The 14,670-nt window shown below is 40.0% G+C and overlaps 1 protein-coding gene across 4 annotated transcripts; it reads right to left on the bottom strand.

The window, feature by feature from the left end:
* Positions 1-2,236: 2,236 nt before the first annotated feature.
* Positions 2,237-14,376, bottom strand: btbd2.L (BTB domain containing 2 L homeolog). 4 transcript variants are annotated; one of them, XM_018248989.2, is made up of 9 exons: positions 13,688-14,366; positions 9,878-9,997; positions 9,414-9,570; positions 8,567-8,672; positions 7,898-8,095; positions 6,803-6,995; positions 5,490-5,577; positions 5,013-5,159; positions 2,237-3,564 (listed from the first exon to the last, which is right to left on the bottom strand). In XM_018248989.2, exons 1-9 carry the CDS (start codon positions 14,146-14,148, stop codon positions 3,403-3,405), a joined length of 1,632 nt encoding a protein of 543 aa, XP_018104478.1. In that variant the 5' UTR covers positions 14,149-14,366; the 3' UTR covers positions 2,237-3,402. The 4 variants fall into 4 exon arrangements, with proteins under 4 accessions (XP_018104478.1, XP_018104486.1, NP_001088788.1 ...); XM_018248997.2 differs by lacking the exon at positions 5,490-5,577 and having other exon boundaries at positions 6,799-6,995; positions 13,688-14,370; NM_001095319.1 differs by lacking the exon at positions 5,490-5,577 and having other exon boundaries at positions 3,117-3,564; positions 13,688-14,259.
* Positions 14,377-14,670: the final 294 nt, after the last annotated feature.

The following is a 14,670-nucleotide window of genomic DNA, read 5'->3' as shown; positions in this document are numbered from 1 at the left end:
ATTTTGCGCAGCCTATCTATTTACCCAGTTTTAATCATTTAAGGATGTACAAACAATGGAGTGACATGCTGGACTGAGTGATGCTTCCTAACCTGTAGGTAGGGAAAATTCTACCTATAAGGATGGAGTATCTCTCTGTATAAGTGCTGCTTAATGAGACCTGAGGAAACTGCAACATTTTTGCAATCAAATCCAGACCATAATCATCTCACTTTAGCGGGGGGGGGGGGGGGGGGGGGGGGGGGTGTTGGGCACCAGTTGTGCATTCTAATTCTTTGAGTTCCATTAACCATTATGAAAGCACTCAACCTTTGGCCACATGGTCAAGGGACTCCTCAGAGACTTATAATATCCTTCTATTATACACTATATGAGTTACTTTATTCCTTATATGATTATATTATAAGATCACTGCCTGGTTCTTACTCCTGCCAGTTTCACAGCACAGTACAGTTTCCCATCTTGTCACTGTAGTCCCTCCTGCCAACAGTGGCAGCAATATAATTTCAGCTTGCTTCTTAGGGATCAATGCTTGCAGATCCGAATAAGTCATTGCAACAGAGCCTGCCTACTGTGTGTTCCATCCAACACTATGTTGAATGATTATATGTTGGTCTACTGGTGTGGCCCGATTGGAAAGTGAGCACTTTCACTGGTGGAAGCGTTGGACTAAACCGATTGTATTATCCAGTTCTTAGGGAAGGGGACAGACAATGCTTGCTCAATGCCCACTGCCTTGCAAAAGTATTCACCCCCTTGGCTTTTTACCTATTTTGTGACCCATTTCTCTCACAGTATGGAGATGTCATGGTGCCTGTCCATACGAGCTACCAAAAATACTACAGTCAACAGTGTTGCCCCCATGGAGATGCTTTGTGCTAACATACCACTTCTTCTGAACTCCACCAGATACCACTGAACAAACGTGACAACTCTCTAACCCCAATTATATCAAGAACAAAGTTAGGCTAATGACTTTTTTTTTAGTATCAGGGCTGGGAATGCTGTTAATTGTATCGCGCAGGGCTGTCCAACTGGGAGCCCACAACCCCCCTTGTGTGCCCCCCCCACCTACCTTCTGTGTCTGTTTACCATGTGTAAAATTTAAATGGTATCACTACAGAGATTAATTTGAGAAAGGGCTTTATGGGCCCGAAACATGTCGTGTCTCACAGACAGGAATAAATAATTTTAAGAACGGTACATCTATGCAAGAGGATTGAGGCATTCACTTCATAACCGCTGCGGGGATGAGCGCAGATTCTCTCTTATTCTATTAGATTACCTGGCCCCTGCATTGTTTATACCTCAAATTTAGACTAATCCCCTGTATTGTTCAACACCTGTGACACCTCTATTGTTCAAACCCCTGTAATATTCACACCTGAGACCCAGACTGAAACTGCCCACATTGTTCACACCTTATTCAAAATGCTAATAAGGCATCAATCACTGTATGTAGTACATATTAGAGTGGTCCTAATAGGTTTGCCTGTCTCTTGCTCTGTGCTGCCTGTGTGCCCTACTCTGCCTGTGGAACGTAAGCCTGGTATTTGTTCTGGGGGTTTAACATTTGAAAATAAATTATTGTTAGGGGCCCCTAAGGTGTTTGATCATGTGCTGGGAGTATATGGATTTAAGGGTGTCTTACTATGACAACTCACATATGAGTGATAAGTGATATCCCTGCAGTGAGCACCAACCATTTGGTTTTTTGGTGTGCTACCACAATTAAAGTGGACATGATCTTGTGGCAACATGGGTGCGGTTTAAAATGGGTGTGGTTTAAAAACAGGGAGTGGTCAACACTGGCTTCCATTATCAGCCCTCCACGATGTAGACCGGAAAAATTGCGGCCCTCGGTACCACAGAAGTTGGACAGCATTGGTATAGAGTTTTCCCCAGGTCTGTGTAGAATAAGCAACCTTTCAGTATAATTTACCTCATATCAGGATGTGGATGTTAAGCCTTGCACCAAATATTGCTGGTTCCACTATCCACATGCTTTAAGCTGCGTGGAGTTTCAAAGATCAAGAGTGATCTGAACAAGCAGGCAATTTGTTTTTTGTATTGCGCCATCTCTTTTTCTGTGGCTTCTGGTGCAAAACATCTCCTGCTGCATGTGCTAAAGTGATATTGCACAAACATGAACTAAGAAGCACAACTACCACTGTGCTAAGCAAACCAATATCTGTGTGTCCCAGCATATCTAATATCATTTAATGAAGGGCAAACATGATTTCTTATACATCTTTATTGACTTCTATTTACAAAGTCAGAAGCAGGTAATGTAGGAGGAGTGCAGACAAAGGCAGATCTAGGAGACCTTAGTACATTCAAGGAGTAAAGCAGTTTTCTCATGGGGGAAAAAAATAAGGTAAATCCTTACTAAGGAACAAAGAAAAGTCAGCAGACATTATATTTACATCCAGAAAGGTTAGGAGCTTAAATCTGAAAATCTTAGGGTTTTCCTGTAAAGGCTGAAACTGCTAAATAGAGATTGTGCCCCTTTATGATCCGTACATTAGAATTTCTGACACCTTCATATAATTGCTAAACATTTTCATCTGCAGGTTTCATAACCAAGTTAAGTACTTTTAAACTTTATATACATTCCAAAAATAGCTTATAAATTTTATCTTTATTAACTTTAATAATGTGGCTTAAACCATATGGTTTTACTTCCCTCTGTGTGGCATATTAGATGCACTCCACTTTCACCTTAATGAAATGCTGATCGTAGCCCTTACTCTACATACAGAGTCAAGGGTAGCTTCGAAAAAAGTTGAAATGCCACAGACAAAATAAACATGTCTTAAAAAAACAATAACAGGGTTGTACCATTCAATGCCAGAGGTGGAGTATTAAAGTATTAGCAGTGGCTAAAGGGAACGGATCATTCCACCACATTGGACTAGAATATATCTATTCTATACACAAGCTTTATATATGTATATATATATATTTTATACCCTCCCACTGTTTATAAGTGTGTATACATTTATCTACACCACTGAAAAGAAAGGCAACCCCCGAATTATAGAGATAAAACTGAATCAATAGCTTAGTATCCTTACAAAAGGATTAAGGTGCCACCAGATTATCAGATACTGGTGTTACTGACAAGTTTTATTTATTTATATATATATACACACAGGAATTTGCCTGCCTGCCTGACTGAGAAAAGCAAGTGTACACGGTTGAGAAAGCATCTTAGCCATGCCAAAAGCCCATGACAAGCTAAGTTTCAGAGGTATGGAAGGAGGTAATATAGGTCACTTTGCCAAAACTGGAAGTCTCCACACAGCATTCTGCATCTGGATAAGGCCATCCACACCTTGCACCTACAGTGTCCAAAAAAACCAGTTGGCCTGGTCCGATACAGAATGTTCTCTCTCCCACCTATGTGTAGAAGATAATTTCAGGAATCTGTCCATCTTCAACAGAGGTTCCATTGTTGTTCCCTGCTGCATAGCAGAAGGTGAAGCACGTCTTGGTGCCCGTTGTTGCAGATTCGTGGATTACTTTGCGCAGTCCTTTTGTACCATAGTGGGAATCTGGACCCTGAAAAATCAACATATACATATGTAAATATATATGCACAGTTGGCAAAGCACTGAACATTGCAAGGAATGTTTGAATTGGAGTAGTAACTTGTTCAGGCTATAGATTTTTAGCCCTGAAGTCGTTTGTGCAATATTACAGGCTTGCTATAGAATAGAGATACTCAAATCCACTATTTTGACTTTGCACGAACCCTCGAATCCTTTGTGAAAGATTCAGACAAATACCAAACCGAATCCTAATTTGCATATGCATAACATTTTTTTACTTCCTTGTTTTGTGACCAAAAAGTCACATGATTGCTCTCCTCGTCCCTAATTTCGATATGCGGATTTGGATCTGCCCGGCCGAATCCAAATCCTGCTGAAAAAGCCAGAATCTCTACTATAGAAGGAGAGTAAAGTAAAATGTAGAATATAGGTCACAATAGTTGCCACTCCCAAGTCTCCCAAAGCCTTTTCTGAAAAACAGCTTAAGCTGCCCAGCAGCTAATGTGAGAACTAATGTGAAAATGAATAGTTCATATGAACTTTGGAAATGGAAATACACTTTCTAAATAAAGAAAAGTTCTGTTCTGTTTCTGTAATAATCAAGTTACTCTTCGCTATCCCCTTCTCAGTAACAGGTCTGTCTACACACAGCTTAACATGGGAGTTGATCCATGAAATTCTGACTCTGATGTGTGTTGCTTACAACACAAACTTTTGCACATATCATACATATGTGCAACATGCAAGAATTAGCTGTGCAAGTTCAAGTTATTAATAAGACTTCTTCAAAGCTTAATAGTCTTATTTGGGATTTCCATGTCCTTTCATTATAAGCAAACTACAATAGAAATATTTGTCCATTCTGCTATATTCCTATGAATGCAGCATACACTGGACCAAAAACACATTTTAGCCACACAAGGAAGATACAGTTGAACCCCGATATTACGTATTTTTCCATTTTTTGCATTCCCCTCCTGTTCTAAGTATTTACAGTGAGTGGATCTGACCACATTTTGGCCTATTTCCTTAAAGGACATGTAAACCCCCTCCACAAAGATTAAGTCAGTGAACAGCCTCTTTGAAATATTTAGATAACTGGCACTCTGGTTGTTAAAAGGTTAACAGTAAGAATGCAGCATCCCCTTAATCACTTAGAATTCCTTCTCCTCCTCTAATCCACTCTGCCCCCTCCCTCAGGAATTCACTTTGTTGACTTATGAGCATGGTCAGTTCTTCTCAGAACACCCTCCAGTCTAATAGCCAATGAAAATATACCATTGCTGGTTCCCATAGAAACTCTGCTGTAGCTGTCTGATCCTATTTTTTTTCTCCTATTCTTTAAACATGGGCTTGGAAAACATGTTGTTTGGTTTTTTTTTTCAAAATGCATCAGTTAATAGTGCTGCTCCATCAGACTTCTTCTGTACTGTATATGTGAATGCTAAAGGGAATTACCTTTAAAGTGGCGCATGCGGTATAGTTGACATTAGGAAGAATTTCTACCGGTTCTTTAAACATGACTCTAAAGGTGCTGGAGGATCCATCACAACTGAAACCAGTGTCATTCTGACCAAGAACTGTATTGCTGTCTGTGTGGATAATCTATGAAACAGACGAAACACAAAGTTTGGAGAGAGAGGCATATGAAAGGAGGAACAGAAAAACAACTTGCTTATTTTACACTTAGGTACAAAGAATAATTCAAGGTCCTGCAGTGTTTGTGCACTGTATGCTGCCATGGAACAAAAATGGCTAGATAATTTCTCTATTGCAAATATGAATTTGTAATTTGTAAATAATAACAATAATCAATGTATACTAATTAAATGCAGCAATCTTTACAAATAAAACTCCCAGCAGAGAGCAAAACAGTTTATAATGGGAGTGAAATTTACAAAATAAGAACATACTGCTTGGACATGCATTCCCTACCTGTATGTTAACTTGATAATCTGTGGGGCCATGTATTGAGCCATACAACGCAAACCCCACCACAAATATTCTGCGATTGACTGAAAACCTGGAATATTTTAACACAGACATTTTAGTGCCAGCCTTGATCAGTAAAATGTGTGCCCTAAAATTAGATGTTAAAAGGTCGGCAAGTAAAATCACTTGCATGCATTACCAAATCCCCTGATCCCCAACTGGAAACTGTTAAAAGGATACAATTTTACCAAATTTAGAAAAGAAAATAATTGTGCCATTTTGAATATACTTCTGAATAGTGATATACAGTTTTCTTTGACTAAATAGATTTTCAAAATCCTACAGCAATGTATCCAGTGTTAAGAGGAGGAGAAACAATGGTCAGCAAATAAGCATTTGTCAGAATCCTTTGTTAGGCATTCACCAAATCCACTCTCTCTGCCTAATACCAAATCCAGAAAGTGTCGATTGGGTGCATTCCTTTTCAGTAGGATGTATTTGGAACTGACCATGTTGTTTTAAAATGTTTTAAACTCCTGTGGGGGTTTCATATATGCAATTCAGGAATCCCCATTTGGTACTGACATGCTAAGGCGATAGGGATTGCAAAAATTATTTGTATTCACGGATATAAAAATATGTTCCTCTATTTTATGAAAAAGACAATTTTCACAGTAATGGAATTTCACTCTGATTGGGACATATTTCCATAACAACCTTTCCATTCAAAAGGTTATATCCAAAGATATATGTCCCAAGGCTTTTCATTAGTAAAAACAAAATTTATTCAAGATTACATTAAAAAATTATACATACTGACCCTTTTGGTCCACCTTAGGCGTTTCATACCCTCCGGCACTTAGTCATAGGTGACTCTGTTAACAGCATGTTCCATTCAGAATTTAAACCCTGTTACTTCCCTTCCTCCCATTTTACTTTAAAACCAACCTTTCCATTCAACCAGACAATTTTCAGATTGACCATCACACGTGTTTTTTGAATGCAAGCACTTAAACAGATCCATAATATACCAAAAATTTACTTTAGAGTCCCTATTTTCTGGGCCAATAATGCTGAGAAAACTAAAAGAAATCCAACCCACTGGATTTTTGAAAAAATTTAATTTTCTGAAAATTAGATCTCTAAAGTAACAGAAAACTGAACATATAGAAAACACAGAAAGAAAATGGAGTTGTTTGAAATCAATATTAATATAAAATAACGTATACTAAAACTATAGTATGGAATCAAAGGAATAATTAGGAAAGTCAAAAATCCCACTTAATCGTGTAAAATGTTCCAAAAGAAATACCTGCCTTATTCTGTCACTAGTCCCACTGTAACCCCAGCGACTCTCCACCTGCTGGAAACGGTTGATATTGCATTCTTTCCCTCGCAAGCAACACCGTGGACGGTCTATAAACTCTACTCGAGGTTTTGGGTTTACAGTGAAATGTAGAAAAAGACTGACAACCTCCCGGTCAGTCAGAATTGCAGACTGAGCAGGGCCTAAAAAAAAAAAACCACACATTTTATTTATGGATAATGTCAACAACAGTTACATTTTTATGGTGTGTGTGTGTATCTCAGAAAAAAAGAAGGCAATACTCTGGATTAAAAGGATGCTGGTTTATTGCAACAGATCACAGACCGTCACCTGATGCGTTTCGGGAGCAACTCCCTTAATCATAGGCTTAAAGGTTTAACAATGTCACTACCTTAAATAGGCCGTGAGACAGCGACCTCTTCAGGAATTACATAAAATTGCAAAATGTTGTACCTGTAAGCCTATGATGTTTCTCCCGAAACGCGTCAGGCGACAGGACTGTGATCTGTTGTGATAAACCACCACCATCACCACCACCACCAACCACCACATGGGGTGAGTTTGGAGAGGCCCAATCCTTTTTTGACTTTGTGTATATCTTGCCTGGCCATGCCTTTATTGACCGCAGCATGTGATTGACGTGCTGGAATATCGATCACAGCCAAGCCCTAGAAGCTACTACTGCTGTCGTTAAAAGGTGGGGCGAAATATCAAATCTTCCCCTACCTCGTTTGGTAAATTCATCCACAGATCCAATTGTTCAGTGATTAGACTAACAAGCAAATCTCATTGTGTATGACCACACTACATCTCCAAATACATGGTAAAAGCTAAGAGCCAAATAATTTGAGCAATAAAAATGATCTTGTATGTAAAGATTACAATATCTCCAGCCCTTACTTATGAATATTTACATTCTAAATAGCTCCCAAAAACTTCTGTATTGACCAAGAAAAATAGTACCTGCATTTGACATGTCCATTGCACTTTAATTTTGAAGTGACCTACTGAAATACAGCTGCTGCTGGACACACACACAAAAATTAAAATGTAAAATGTATATTTTCAAAATGTGGTGCTCTACCTGCAGCAAACTCCTCAATGGTCATGAGAGGAAAGCGGATAAGAGACAAGGCTTTGCCAAGAGCCTTTCTCTTATTCTCAGAGGTAACAGGATGTTGTTGCCGCTGGCATTCTGCTTCTGACCAACGCACAACTGCATTAAAAAGTCGAATTTCTCGAATTCCCAAGGTGTCCCGCTCTAGCACGGCAACTAGTGTATCTGCAGGGGCAGTCACAAAAATTAGCGAGCAAACCATAAATAAAAGCAAAGTTTAGTTTAGTGAGAAACTGCTACAGACCCAAAGTCAGCATCAGGCACAGAAACAGAAATGTCATGCTGTACTTTTAGAACATTAGAGCTACTTGGGAACTTGAATAGAAAGGTCACTTACATTACAATAACATATAAAAAGTAAAAATAAGTATAAAAAAAATAATCTTGAATAACAATAAGCATGGGAAATTTGAAAGAAGGCATTTCCCCACAATTTGCCAGTTCCCCATATTTAAAGTGTTGCAATCCCCATGCTAACACATGTAAAGTTATTTTCTGGATATTTGATCACTGTGCTGTTGTCCTGAACTGTACCATGTACACATGCAGACAGTGAAACATGACATTTGTAGCTTGCAGAAACCAAACTTTAGTATTCAGGACACAAGGAGGAAGACACATTTTGAACACACATACCTATATCAATGTCAGTGAAACCCTCTGCATTTAGGGCATCTGAGGTATTCTTATCAATGTTCTCCAGACAAAGGCTTGCAAGCTGAGGTTCATCAAATAGCCTAGCCTAAAGTTGTTATAAGCACAAAAGGTGAGAAGTCAAATTTTTTTAATTGTACCATAATTTTGTCATTAGGGTTTGTAGTTACACAACTTAAACTCAAAGCTGCAAGAGGACAGCATAAGAACCAGGAAATTAGCAGTTTTTAATGAAATAGCTGATTTAATTAGCCATTTTAATTATCAGTTATGGGTTTACAAAGCAATGTAATCACAACTACCTATCTACGTTAAGCTTGGCATTACACCATTTGTATACAAGTGCTGGTTTTACCTTTTACATGGATATGCCAATAAGGGCAGGGGCACTTTTGGGGAGATTTAGTCGCCTGCCGACTAATCGCCTCTTCTTCGGGGCGACAATCTCCCCGAACTGCCTTCCCCCTGTTATAATGAGAAAACGCCAGTGCAATGGCACTCGCGCCACTTCGATTTCCGAAGTCGCCTCACGAGGAAACTTTGTGCATTGCCGCATGCGTTTTTTCATGATAGCAGGTGGAAGGCAGTCAGGCGACTTAATCTCCCCAATCTGCCCGTGTGCCCCAAGAAAGCCTCTATGTGTCTGTGTATTTCATATAACATTTATAGAAAAATAAAAAAAATGCAGTTTTATTATAAACGTAATTTGACAGCTCAAAGTAGGACGGACCCTCTTTACTATTTGTATGTAATCTGTATGTTTAATGTATATACCATTTTACACTGATGCAGAATATGTTGGTACTTTATAAATATTTGTTAATAATACCTGTGTAAGCAACATGAAAGCATTATCAGCTCGAAGGTTCTTCTTCAGAAATTCCACACAGTGAGCCTCCAGGGCGGGTACAGCATATTTCTTGGCCGTGTATAGAGTTGTCATTACAGTCTCTGGACCGATCTGTACTTCATCAGAGTACAGGAACCTCAAACAACATTAGTGCTAGTTACACAACAGCCCAGGTGAAAGCTTATATAACATTAAAATGACTAAAACAGTTTTTGTTGAGCTCTATATAGGAATATGAATAAGAATAATAGTTGTATTCTATGTTCGTACTCACATTAATCCCAATAGTGCTCTTTGATAATGTACACTCAACCACGCAACCAAAATTAGTTACTTCTCCAGTGTTCAGTGTTAAATATTAAAGGAGAAATCCTTACCCTATACTGAAATAATGTCACGGATACCCTCAGAAAAGGTTGGCAACACCTGTATGACATACTTACTTTAACAAAGCAAGGAATGCAGCAGGTTCAACATCTGGCAATTCTATTTCTGTGGAGGTTGTAGCCATCCCACCATTAAACATGGCATCAAAGACTGCACTTCCCACAGCCAACACAAACCTATCAAGTAGAAACACTGAGTGAATCTATATTACTTCTAAAGACATCACTTTCCTTGAATCATTTGTTATGTAATGTTTATTAGAAATGAGAAAGACAAGGTGTCTATGAAGGTTTTCATTCATCAAGGTCATGGTATATAACCTGGATATATATACATTTACATTATCCCTGCTCAAGTAAAAAATACAAATTAAAGGGGTTCAAACATTTTTCCAGTTCAGTTGGTTTCATCATAAATACTTTTTTCCAACTACTTTCTATTTTCTTTTTGTGACTGTTTTTCTAATATTGAAGTGTAAAGTTTTCTTTTTCACCTTCTAAGGGCAGAGACACACGGCCAGATTTGGGGAGATTAGTCGCCCGGCGACAAATCTCCTCTTCTTCAGGGTGACTAATCTTCCCTAACTGCCTTCCCACCGGCTACAATGAAAATAGCCGGCAGAATGGCACTCGGAGCGATTTGTTTTCTGAAGTCGCCCAAAGTTGCCTCACGAGGGCAGGGGTTCACCGACTCTTTAACTGCTGTAAATTGACACATTTAGTTGATACATTTCTTATTTTTGTCCCTGCTGAGCATAATCTCTGGGTTTCATTAAAGACAGCTGTTAGGATTGATACAATTGTTGCTAATACTCCGCAGATGCTGCTGAAAAATGTATCAACTAATGTAGCAAATTGTAACAGTTCAGATGCTCCTGGATCACTGAGCTGCCAGACTGAGAAGCTAGAGACAGGAACATTAAACTTAAATTTTGGGAAAACGGTGAAAATAAAAGATGGAAAGTAATTTTTAAAAAAAAGCCTTTGTTTATGGTGAAAAATCTGAAAACAACTGCACGAAAAAAAGTGTTTGGAAGGTGACCAACCCCTTTAAGGTCAATTCCATATGGAGCCTATATGTGTTTTTGGAGGTGAATAGCGACGCTCAGGTTTCCAGACAGCACTGGAGATATATGTGTGTTTTTGAATCAGAGAAACTGTGATGTTATTTTTTTTTTTTGTCGATATAACTTTTAGTATGATGTAGATATTCTGAGACAATTTGCTAATTTTTTAGCTTTTTATTCAGCAGCTCTTCAATTTGCATTATAAGCAATCTGGTAACTAAGGTCCAAATTACCCTAGCAACCATGCTTTGATTTGAATAAGAGACTGGAATATGAATAGGAGAGGGCCTGAATAAAAGGATCAGTAATAAAAAGTAACAATAACAATACATTTGTAGCCTTACAGAGCATTTGTTTTTTAGAAGGCAGTGACACCCATTTGAAAGCTGCAAAGAGACAGAAGAAAAAGGCTATAAAACTATAAAAAGTAAATAATGAAAACCAATTTAAAAGTTGCTTAGATTTGGCCATTCTAAACCATAATAAAAGTTACCTAAAGGTGAACCACCCCTATATTTGTGTTATGTGTAAATGTTGCCTCTGTTTTATTATGGGTACCAGATGAATCAGCACATTCCTCTACTTTTAGCAGAATAATTTGTTCTAACCAGAGGAAGCCATATTTTGCTACATCTTTGCTAGCGTATACACTGCACCTCCAAGTATAAATATTTGTATACCGGTACATTTCAAAAATGTTCACACAGTCACATGGCAGAGCCTAGTGATTTTGAGGCAAATAGCATCTAATTTAACTGGAAAAGCAAATTATTTGTGACAATGTAAGAAAATATCAGTAAGAAGTATGAGAAAAACAAAACCTAGCCACAAATAAACAGTTTGGCAGTTAAATACAGTGATAATCTGGCATGGCAAACTAAGGCTTACACAAATGTACTGTGCATGTTTGTTACAGTTAAGTTTTATCAACTACTGAGCATCATCTGTACAAGCTGATATTTTCCTACCTACTCGACTGTTACCAACGCACATGCTGAGAAGTGTATCAGCAAAAAAGACCCCTAGTGTGGTAAGGTTTTTGTTAAAATAAATGTAAAAATACTGATGGCAGGGATGCTTCAATGTGTTGGTGGCACATTAGCAAAGGCCTTCAGTTAGACAACTCTGTATCATAGTAGTGACCTGCACCTGAATGGAATCTACTCGCAACTTGCTTAGGTTTCTCTTGTAGGCATTTCTGACATTTAAGTTTGGGGAGGGCTGTAACTTAGATTGTGAGCTCTACAGGGCACAGGACTACTTTCTACTGGGTCTTACCACATGGCACTTAATCTCTGTATATTTATACTTATTTATGCTTACAACTAAAACTTGCCTTCAAGCCAGGAATTCAAAAATAAGCACCTGCTTTGAGGCCACTGAAAGCAACATCTAAGGGGTTGGTGACCAACTGGATGGGGATCACTGCTGTAGAGTATTTACCTGCACAAAGGGTTCAGCACTTACAGCTTTGGAATAGGCTTCCAGGGATCTGTCAGCATTAAAGAAATTGTTCGGTGTAAAAATAAAAACTGGGTAGATAGATAGGCTGTGCAAATTAAAAAATGTTTTCAATATAGTTACTCAGCCAAAAATGTAATGTATAAAGGCTGGAGTGACTGGATGTGTAACATAATAGCCAGGACGCTACTTCCTGCTTTGCAGCTCTCTTGGTTTCCACTGATTGGTTACCAGGCAGTAACCAATCAGTGACTTGAGGGGGTGCCACATGGGTCATATGTGTTGCTTTTGAATCTGAGCTGAATGCTGAGGATCAATTGCAAACTCACTTAACAACTATGTCCCATGTGGCCCCCCCTTAAAGTCGCTGACTGACTCGAGTTAGAGAGCTGAAAAGCAGGAAGTAGTGTTCTATTCTGTTAGACATCCAATCACTCCAGCCTTTATACATTACATTTTTGGCTAACTATATTAGAAACGTTTTTTATTTTGCACATCCTATCTATTTACCCAGTTTTTATTTTTACACTCAATGCAAACACAAAATTGAAGAGGAGAGCACTCACCCACTTCCACGCCAAGGGACGAACAGATCGTGCTGACACGTGATCACGCCTCTGGGTTCCCGACGAACCTTGTATAACAACACTGCAAATTTCACAGAGCACCAGGCAGCTTAATTGATACAATCCTCATTTTATTGGGTATATTTAAAAACAATGGAGTGTATCATACTCCACGCTTGATGCGTTTCGTGGCGTCTCGCCACTTCCTCAGGCGCTTCTGAGGAAGTGGCGAGACGCCAGGAATCCAGTCAATCGTGGGGTATGATACACTACTGTGGGTGATCCATTGTTTTTAAATATACCCAATAAAATGAGGCTTTTATAAAACAAGCTGCCTGGTGCTCCGTAAAATACGTAGTGTTATTTTTACACTAAACTGTTCCTTTAAGTGCCTTGTTGCCCCCATGTCAAAAGAGAATTCTATATGTCCCTCAACTGCCCCCACTGTGATCCTCATTTACAGGCTGTGCAGGATGTTATGTGAATAAGTACTATTTAGATTACTCTCATGACAATGCTCTGTACAGCTGCTTAGTCAATGGGGCCCAACATGAATGGCATGAGCTCTGCTTGAGTGTGTTAGGTGACTTGACAGCACAGGATGAAGATGAGACCTATGTCAGGTGGCACAAGCACTCAAGAACATTTTCCCCAATGCAAGTGTTAGCAGCAGCAGTGGAGGAGGAATATACACATGGCCGGCCGAGTACTGCGCTCATTATCTTTCTCGTCTGTATTGTGCCGCCTGTCACTGGGCCACCTGTAGCACATACCTGTGCGCCGGGATCCGCTGGCTTCCCAAACCCTTTCCCACAAGGAAGTGGACGTCGCTGAGCACTTCGTTATTGAAGAGGAAGGTGAACCTCTCACGCACCGTGGTTTTGGTGGCCTGCCAGTTGTACACGGGCTCCCGGTGCAGGCCGGCGGCAGCACCAGGAGGAGGCGGAGGTGGTGCAGCAGGAGGTGAAACTCCAGACGCTGAAACTGCAGCAGCTGCCTGATTCCCGGGAGACGAGGCCCCAGCCCCGCCGCTATAGTTGTAAGAGGAAGCCGAGGAGCCACTACGGTTGCTGGGGGCGCTGTTCCCCACCACCCCGGGAAACGACAGGCCGCCGCTCCCACCCGCCGCCATCTTGGATGGGGGAGGCTCCGGTGGGCGGGGGCAGGAGGAGGAAGGTGAGGGAGGGGGGTCCCCGGGGCTGTTTACAAACAGTACCGGGCAGCAGCGGCGCATGAGGCGGCGAGGCCGCTATTACTATGGCAAACCGATGAGGTGAAAAAGAAGAGGACATTAAAGCGAGGCAGCGTTGCTAACTAGAGGCGGGGCATTGGACATTGATGAGCGCGAGCGTCTATTGGACGAAAGAGTAGAAGCATAGTCTCACATAGCGGCTACTTCCTATCCTAGGAAAGGACTTGGCGTCACGGTCATGTGATCTACCATGTGACTGCTCCACTGCGGCTTACCTAGTCGTAAGCTGCAAATTCAAACATGGGAAAGTGGTAATGGGTTCTAGTGGCGGGCTGCGGACTCTTTTTCTTTTCAAATTCTTTTTATCGAGTTTGCAATAAAATCATACCTCCCAACATTTTGGAAGTAAAAAGAGGGACAAAGAATTTTTTTCCGCACGTAGCGCAGCAATATTTTTGACCACACCCCTTTCTGTGGCCACACCCCCTAATTACCATGTTTTACAAAATTTGGCAGGTTATGAAAGTTTGAAAATATTTCTCCTTATCTAAACTCAAAGTTACA

The sequence above is a fragment of the Xenopus laevis genome, chromosome 1L, assembly GCF_017654675.1.
Source record: "Xenopus laevis strain J_2021 chromosome 1L, Xenopus_laevis_v10.1, whole genome shotgun sequence".
In the NCBI taxonomy this organism is placed as follows: Eukaryota; Metazoa; Chordata; class Amphibia; order Anura; family Pipidae; genus Xenopus; species Xenopus laevis.
Note: the sequence above shows the minus strand (reverse complement) of the source record. Positions and strands in the feature narration are given on the sequence as shown.

What these genes read in the sequence shown, in the direction of transcription:
- btbd2.L (XM_018248989.2), bottom strand. Translation starts at nt 14,148, where the DNA reads ATGCGCCGCTGCTGCCCGGTACTGTTTGTAAACAGCCCCGGGGACCCC. An exon ending in CAGCGGATCCCGGCGCACAG is followed by an intron (nt 9,998 to 13,687) that starts GTATGTGCTACA and finishes TCTACTTGATAG; the next exon opens with GTTTGTGTTGGCTGTGGGAA. An exon ending in GCATTCCTTGCTTTGTTAAA is followed by an intron (nt 9,571 to 9,877) that starts GTAAGTATGTCA and finishes ATGTTGTTTGAG; the next exon opens with GTTCCTGTACTCTGATGAAG.